An 8,717-nucleotide genomic window follows, 5' to 3' on the forward strand; every position below is an offset into this window, starting at 1 on the left:
TGTTGCGACCGGTGTTCGGGACCTGCGCGACTGCCACGACGATATTCGACATATCCTTGCTGCCCAGGGCCATTCTATTCTCCAGGTGGACACGTTTACTCGTCCCCCTCGTGGTAGTCGCAGTCAACCCCTCCGGGTTGTGAAGATTACCTTTGATGGTAGGACCCTTCCACCCTCTGTCATTCTTGCTGGTGCCAGGTGCTCTGTCCAGGAGTACATTCCTTCTCCTCGGCTCTGCAACAAGTGCTGGAGGTTTGGGCATGGTGCCCTCCGCTGCTCCGGGACTCTCTCTCTGTCCTTTGTGTGGTGGCGAAGGTCGCTCTAAGTCGGAGTGCACTTCTCCCCAGGCTCGTTGCCTCAACTGCGGTGAGGCCCATCCTACCTTCTCCCGTGCGTGTGTCAATTACAAGCTTGAGGCAGCCGTCCTCAACTTGAAGCACCGGGAGCGTTTATCTTTTCCTGAGGCGAGACGCCAGGTTCGCCGGCTCCCGCCTTATGCTAATATATCTTATGCTCGCGTATTGCGCTCTTCCTCTCCTCGTCCTTCCCGCCTTCCTCAGACTCGCAACCGTTTCCGGGCCTTGGACCCTGATGCGCATACTGCCCCCTCCTCTGTTCCTTTGGGTTCTCTCCCGAAGGATCCTCCTCCTGGTCCTCTGTCTGGGGTTCCCCTTCCTTCTACCCGGTCTGTCGTGTCTCCTGTGTCTTCTTCCTCGTCTCCCTCCGTTCCTCCTTCCCCTCCGTCTCTTGACTCTCCCCGCCGCCTGTCGGTGCGGGCTGATGTCCATCGCTTTCCAAACGGCCATCATGTGTGCTCTCGTTCAGCTTCTGTTGAGACGCTAGAATCCGTTGCCCAGTACGTGGTTGCTGGGACACCTGTCTCTTTACGTCAGAAGCGTAAACCTGGCTCCTCTCCTTCCTCCTCCCCGGCGGGTAAGAAGGTTTCGCTTTCTTCCTCGGCCCCTACTTCTGCCTCTCTCGCTCCTTCCCCTCCCATTTCGGTGGTTGCGCCCCCTGTTCCTGCTATGGAGGTTTCTTTAGCTCCCGCTTCCCTCTCAGTTGCTGCCCTTGCTGAGGTACGCTCCCCTCTTTCTACCCCTCCTCTTCCTGCTGCTGTCCTTGCCTGCTCCTCTCTGTTGTCTCCTCCTCCTCCTCCGGACCCCGCCCGCCCACCTCTGATCTGTTCTCCCGTTTCCTTCCCTCCGTCTTTGCTCAGTTTACCCATGCCCCCTGACTTTGCTGACCCTGATCCCGACCCTGATATTCTTTAACGTGCTCTGTTGCTCTTTTGCCTTTTTCTTCCTTGTTCTCTGTTTTTGTCCTTTCTCTTCTCGTCGTTGTCCATTCTTGAATGGAACGTTCGAGGTTATTACGCCAATTTCCTCGAACCCCAACTTCTGATTTCGCGGTTTTTGCCCCTTTGTGTCTGTCTCCAGGAGCCGATGCTTGGTGCTCGTCCTGGTCGTTTTCGTGGCTATTTTTCTCTCCCCCCCCCCCCCCCCCAGCTGTTGCTGGGGCTTCTAATTCTTCTGCTCTTTTAATTCGTGCTGATGTTCCCTTTGTTCCTTTACTTTTTCCTTCACCTCTCCATTGTTCTGCTGCTCGTGTCTTTGTGGGGAAATGGTACACTGTTCCATTTATCTCCCCCCGAGTGTCCCGCTTTCTCTTCCTGATTTGAAACACCTCCTAGACTCCTTGCCGGAGCCTGTGCTCCTGCTGGGTGACTTCAATTGTCTTCATTCTCTTTGGGGTGACGTTCTGACGAATACCCGGGGTCGCCTTCTTGAGCCTTTTCTCCTCTTCTGAATTCTGGTGAGCCCACTCATTTGGACTCTCGGACTCGCACCCTTTCTTGTCTTGATCTTTCTCTCTGCTCTTCTTCTCTTTACTTAGATTTCACGTGGCAGGTTTTTGATGACCTCCATGGAGGTGATCATTTCCCCATCCTTGTTTCCTTTTTCTCTTTTCGCCCTTCCCTCTCTTTCCCTAGGTGGCAGTTTGCTAAGGCGGACTGGACCCTATTTTCCCTCAGTGCTACTCTCTCTGACCTCTCCCTTCTGCCTCTCTCTCGCGCTCTCCTCCTTTTTCATGACACTGTCTTCAACGCTGCCCTCCGCTCTATACCTCGCTCTTCCTCCCGGGGTCCACGGAAGTGCGTTCCCTGGTGAAATGCGGACTGTGCTCGGGCTGTCCGCTGTAAGCGTGCAGCCTGGAAGAGGCACCGCCGTAGGCAGACGACCGATTCTTTTCTTTTCTTTCGGAAAGAGAGTGCGGTGGCCCGTAGGGCCATCCGTACGGCTAAACGTGAATGTTGGGCATCTTATGTCTCAACAATTACGTCCGAAACTCCTCTGGCCCAGATCTGGAAGCGTATCCGCAAGATAGCGGGTAAATTCGTTCCTGATGTTTCACCAGTCCTTCACCTCCATGATACTCTTGTGGCGGACCCGTTGCAGGTCGCTTCCGTACTGGGTTCCCACTTTTCTTCTGTTAGCTCTGGTCTTCATCTTCCCCAATCTTTTCTTCTTCGTAAACCTGTCCTTGAGTCTCGTCCTTTAGATTTCTGCACTCGTCTTCAACTTCCCTATAATGATCCCTTCTCTCTCTCTGAACTTCGTTCTGCTCTGGCCCTCTGCGGTTCTACGGCGGCGGGCTCCGATGGTATTCATTATGAGATGCTTCGCCATCTCCCCCCGTGCACGTCTCGGTATTTACCGAGTCTGTATAATCGGATCTGGGAGTCGTCGTCAGTCCCTGAGGACTGGCTCGATGCCGTTGTCCTCCCTGTTCGCAAACCGGGGTCTCTGGGTACTTCCCCTAAGGACTTTCGCTCTATTGCTCTCACAAGTTGTCTGCAAACTCTTTGAACGTATGGTTAACGTTTGTCTGATGTGGTTCCTGGAACACCATCACCTCCTCTCCCCTTCTCAATTTGGTTTCCGCAAGTGCCGCAGCACGACAGATGTCCTGGTGAACTTGGAGGTCTATATTCGTACTGCTTTTGCTGCGAAGACCTCCGTTGTTGCCGTCCTTTTTGACCTGGAAAAGGCTTACGACACCACTTGGAGATATCATATTCTATCTCAACTTCATTCTTTTGGCCTTCGTGGTCATCTCCCTCTCTCTCCGCAGCTTCCTCTCCCGTCGTTCATTTCGGGTGCGCCTTGGTACCGCGCGCTCTGCCTCTTTTCAGCAATACGAAGGTGTGCCCCAGGGTAGTGTTCTGAGCACTACTCTTTTTCTGGTTGCCCTCAATGGTCTTCTTTCTTCTCTTCCTTCTGGTGTCTTCTCCGCTCTCTATGTCGATGAACTTACCCTTTGCTGTCAGGGTGATGATTCGCCTCTCCTTCAGCGCCGGCTTCAACTTGCAATTGATGCCGTGTCGTCTTGGGCCACCGATCATGGCTTCAAGTTCTCTACTTCTAAGACTTGTGCCATGACTTTTATGCGGAAACGGGTTGTTCTTCGTCCCTCTTTGTCACTTTATGGTCATCCCCTTGAATACAAAGATTTCGCAAAGCTTTTGGGGTTATTCCTTGACGCTCGTTTGTCTTGGTCTCCCCATATCTCTTACCTTCGTGTTGAGTGCTCTAAGGCCCTTACCCTCCTTCGGGTCTTGTCCCATACTTCTTGGGGAGCAGATAGGCGCACTCTCCTTGCTTTACATTCCTCTCTTGTCCTGTCTAAGCTCGATTATGGTTGCCCTGCTTACTCGTCTGCTTCTCCTTCTACTCTTCGCCGTCTTGATGCTTTGCACCATACTGGGTTGCGCCTCAGTTCTGGTGCCTTTCGTTCGACTCCCGTCCTTAGCTTGTATGTTAACACTGGCTTCCTGTCTCTCCAGGACTACCGTGATCACTACTGTCTTCGCTATCTTGCACGGTCCTTACAACATCCTTCCTCTCGCCTCTGTCGTGCTTTAACTTTTACCCCTCTTGCGGTTCCTGTTCCTCTTCACCACCTCCCTCTTTGTCCGGTTATCTCGCCTCCAGGATTCTCTTTCCGTTCGTATTTCTAATGTTTCTCCTCGTGTTGTTCCTTCTTTGCCCCCCATGGAGAGTCCCTCTTCTGCGGTTTTGTACTTCCTTGACCCGTATCACTAAAGATTTTACCCCTCCTACGGTTCTAAAACGCCTTTTCCTTGAACACTTTTCTTCTCACTTCCGCTCTGTTTCTGTCTTCACCGATGGGTCAAAGTCGGCGGACGGTGTTGGCTACTCTGTTGTTTTTCCTGATCGCACTTATATGTGTCGCCTGCTTTCTCGTTGTCAGTCTTCCTTTGTAGTTGTATTTGTTGACTCTCGTAGTGCCCTCATGGCTCTCGGGTCCTTTAATCCGGTTCATCCAGTAGTTGTCGAGATCCAGCATTGGCTGTTTCTTGTTCACAGTAAATTTAAGTCGGTTGAGTTTTGTTGGGTTCCCAGCCATATTGGTGTGTCTTTAAATGAGCGTGCGGATGCTGCCGCCAAGGAAGCTGTCCGCTCTTGTCCCATCTCTCGTAAAGGCATTCTGTATTCCGACTTTTACCCGATTTTCCATTCCTCAGTCCTTACCCGTTGGCAGGCTTCTTGGTTGTCTGTTACTGGTAACAAGCTACGTACTCTTAAATGTTGTGTTTCCTCGTGGCCGTCCTCCTTCCACCGTAACCGGCGGTGGGAAACAGCTCTGGCGAGGTTGCGTATTGGCCATACTCGCTTAACCCATGGTCACTTGATGGAGCGCCGCCCTGCTCCTTATTGTCCTAGTTGCATTGTCCCTCTTACGGCTGTGCATGTACTTCTTGAATGTCCTGACTTCCAGGACGAGCGTGTGTCTTGCTTTCCGACCGCCCCTCGCGGTCACCTGTCCTTCAATAGAATTCTTGGTGACTCGGATACTTTCGATATCGTTCGCCTTATGCGTTTTTGTTCTAGTATTGGCATCCTTGGTGATATTTAGCGCCCTCTGATTATTTTGCGCATTTGACGGTGCTACATAGTCTTCCCGGTTTGGTGCCTTCTTTTGATAATTACTTACTTGCTGAGGTTCGTTCCCCTCTTTCTGCTCCTTCTCCTCCTGCTGCTGTCCTTGACTGCTCCTATCCGTTGTCTCCTCCTCCGGACCCCGCCCGTCCACCTCTGGTCTTTTCTCCTGCTTCCTTCCCTCCGTCAATACTCAGTTTACCCATGCCCCCTAACCCTGACTTTGCTGACCCTGATCCCGACCCTGATATTCTTTGACGTGCTATGTTCCTCTATCGCCTTTTATTTATTTTCCCTATACATGTAAAAATATACCCACCTTTACCTTGCTGACTGATGTTTAGCATGTTCGGATGATCGAAGATTGAAGCCATGTAAGACAATTTTGCCAGCCAAATCACATCCTAACATTTAACTACCGTGGGGTTTGCTTCCTCAGTAAAGAAAACAGAGCTGCTCTCTCAGTGCAAACACTCGATTAAGAACCTTACCCCGAGATAGCCAACGTACTTCAATATGAAGGAGGAGTTTTGTGAAATTAGCTTCCATATCATGAACTCACGAAACATTCAATGATTTTTTGCATGTGCACAAATGATTCACCATTTTGACATCATCAAGTAGAAGCTCTAAGTCACTTTTCTCCTTAGCATTTCTAGTTTCATTCAGTCGCTTTGCCACTAACGCTTCCCTGTGAATCACGCAGTGAATTGCGATACAGTATGGTGAGACCACTTAGATTTTCTTTACAACGCTATTGATTGCACCGACCATAGTTTTCGCACCATCAATATTAACAGACTTGCATTTTGACCAGTCATTGCACTCTTCAGTAATGTAATCATGAAGTTTCTGAAGAATGTTGTGTGCTGTTGTTTCTACGCACAGTTGGAAGCAGCACAAATAGTGTTCAACACAGGTTTTCTCTTCTAAGTCTGGAAACCGACAGTAAACAATCAGCTGTGCTTCTCCTCCTATGTCTGTGGTTTCATCCAGTTGAATGCCAAACGAAGAGGCTAGAGGCAAGTTTTTAACAAGCTGTTCCTTCAGGTCATATGCTAACATCACAGACCGACGACTTATTGCAGTATCAGACAACGGAATCTGCTTCACTTTCTTCACTGCATCTTTCCCTCCATATATAAGGTCAGCTGCTACTTCAAGACACGGCAATACAACATTTTCAAGTTCAGTGAATGGCTCTTTTTCTAAAGAATGATGTGTCATCTTAAGAGAAGCAGGAGTAAGTGCTTTCATGTCAGAGGGCTTAATTTGACTTTTAGAGGTCGACTGTTGCTTCAAGTATACTTCCAAAGTTGCCTCAAAAAATGGCTTTGATTTAATTTGGTGTTCTGGGTGCGTCGTCTTTAAATGCCTTGCAAGTTTTTAAGGAACAACATTTTCATTACTGTACGTGGCATTACAAAAGAAGCACTTGCCTGGTTTTTGAAGCTTCATGTACTGGCCGGAAGAATCCAAATACAATGTGCTCATCATTCCACCGTTTTCGTCGCTTTTTTATGTAATGGTGTATCCTTTTTTGGAAGCCTCCTTTTCCTCTGTGAAGTCCTGTGATGCAGCTCCATCTTGATTTGAAACATCATCTTTTCTTGTAGCATCAACTGCTGTACCACCTGCAACAGGTTTTGCAGGCTCAGAATTGCCATCGATCTTTTTGAAATACTTGTAAATTGACATGGCCTGCAAAAGTCGAGCAATAATGTTGAAATCTGGAAAATAGAGAAAAAAATAAAAATTAAAAATCGTGAAAACATGAAAAAAATCTGGAAAACAGTATTGTCAAATCTGCCAATTGAGAGCGGAAACTCAGCCGCGTGATTCGTGACAACCAATGGCGAGACAGTCCCTCGCGTGCTTGTACTATCTGGGTCTTGCGAGTAGGCGAGATGGCAACCTCGATGTGACAATAGGTAAATATGTATTTGTAGTATGTATTTTAAGAAATATAGGAGAGATAGAGATTTTTTGTATATTATACAGACACGTGCAGGTGAGGATCTCTTCCAGCCCCTATATAGCTGTCCACCCATCACTTAATCTCATCCATTATAAGGTGGACTGTTCACCCAGGTTGAATAGCACTGTTCTACATCATACATCTTCTGTCTGCACTGCTTAGGTCATGTAGGCGTCTGCTGTGTACACTGCTGAAGTCACGTACACCTCTGATGCCTACACCACAGAAGTCACGCAGGCCAGATCACATGTGACCAACTGGCCATAACAGATCTTAAAGTCAGCAAAATATGATGCCCTGTGGCATTATTTCTCCTTCTCATTTAAGAACAATGTAACTGCAGAAGGCCTATTAGCCCATACGAGGCGGCTCCTATTTATAACAACCCAATCCCACTCATAAGCATGTCCAACCCACGTGTGAAACAATCGAGGGGACCCCATCTCCACCACGTTATGCGGTAACTGATTTCACAATACAACCCTGTTTCCGAACCAGTATTTACCCAAGTCTTTCCAAAATCTAAACTTATCCAATTTATACCCATTGTTTCAGGTTCTGTCTTGTGTTGATACTTTTAATACCCTATTAATATCCCCCTTTGTTATGTCCATTCATCCACTTGTAAACCTCTATCATGTCACCCCTAACTCTTCGCCTTTCCATTGAATGCAATTTAAGCTTTGTTAATCTTTCTTCATATGAAAGATTTCTAATTTGGGGAATTAACTTGTCCAGTGTGTCTATGTTGGACACGTTCAAGTGAATTTATATCCATTCTATAGTACGGCGACCAAAACTGAACTGCATAATCTAAATGGGGCCTAACCAGAGCAAGATATAGCTGAAGAACAACACCAGGTGTCTTGTTACTAATGCTTCGATTAATAAATCCCTGTGTCCTATTTGCCTTATTATGAACATTCATGCATTGATCCTTTGGTTTTAAATTCTTACTAATTATAACTCCCACATCTCTTTCGTAATCCGATTTCGCTATCTCAACACCATTTAGCTCGTATCTTGTAAGTCTATCATCATTACCTAGCCGCAAAACTTTACATTTATCAGCATTAAACTGCATCTACCAATCTTTTGACCATTTCGAAACCCTATTTAGATCAACTTGAAGTGATAGTGAGACTTCTTCCTTGTTAATTTCCCTATAGATTTTTGTATTTATTTTAACTTGGCAAATTTGTTATCTTTTTATTCCAGCATAGTTGAGGCAGTAGATAGTGGTAAGGATTATGATGTTGTGTAGCTTGACTTTAGTAAAGCTTTTGATACAGTGCCACATGAAAGACTGATTAAAAAAATAGAGGCTCATGGTATTCTGGGTGCTATATTTAGTTGGATATGGGCATGGCTATTCCAAAGGAAACAGAGTTAGTATAAATGGGGTTAAGTCAGAGTGGGATGTTGTTGTTAGTGGAGTGCCTCAAGGCTCTGTCCTGGGACCTCTGTTGTTTATAATATATATATATATATTATGATTTAGATTCAGTTTTGAGTAGCAACATTTGCAAATTTGCCGATGATACAAAAATCGGTAGGGAAATTAATACGGAAGACGACTCGCTATCACTTCAAGTTGATCTAAATAGGGTTTTGAAATGGTCAAAAGATTGGCAGATGCAGTTTAATGCTGATAAATGTAAAGTTTTGAGGCTAGGTAATGATGATATTTACAAGATACGAGCTGGATGGTGTTGAGATTGCGAAGTCAGATTGCAAAAGGGATCTGGGAGTTATGATTAATAAGAATTTAAAACCAA

At 46.9% G+C, this 8,717-nt stretch overlaps 1 protein-coding gene across 1 annotated transcript; it reads right to left on the reverse strand.

The window, feature by feature from the left end:
* Positions 1–5,696: 5,696 nt before the first annotated feature.
* LOC123763744 (protein FAM200A-like) lies at positions 5,697–6,455 on the reverse strand. Its single transcript, XM_045751064.2, has 2 exons — positions 6,401–6,455; positions 5,697–6,268 (listed from the first exon to the last, which is right to left on the reverse strand). Exons 1-2 carry the CDS (start codon positions 6,453–6,455, stop codon positions 5,697–5,699), a joined length of 627 nt encoding a protein of 208 aa, XP_045607020.2.
* Positions 6,456–8,717: the final 2,262 nt, after the last annotated feature.

The sequence above is a fragment of the Procambarus clarkii genome, chromosome 52 (genome assembly GCF_040958095.1).
Source record: "Procambarus clarkii isolate CNS0578487 chromosome 52, FALCON_Pclarkii_2.0, whole genome shotgun sequence".
Taxonomy (NCBI): Eukaryota; Metazoa; Arthropoda; class Malacostraca; order Decapoda; family Cambaridae; genus Procambarus; species Procambarus clarkii.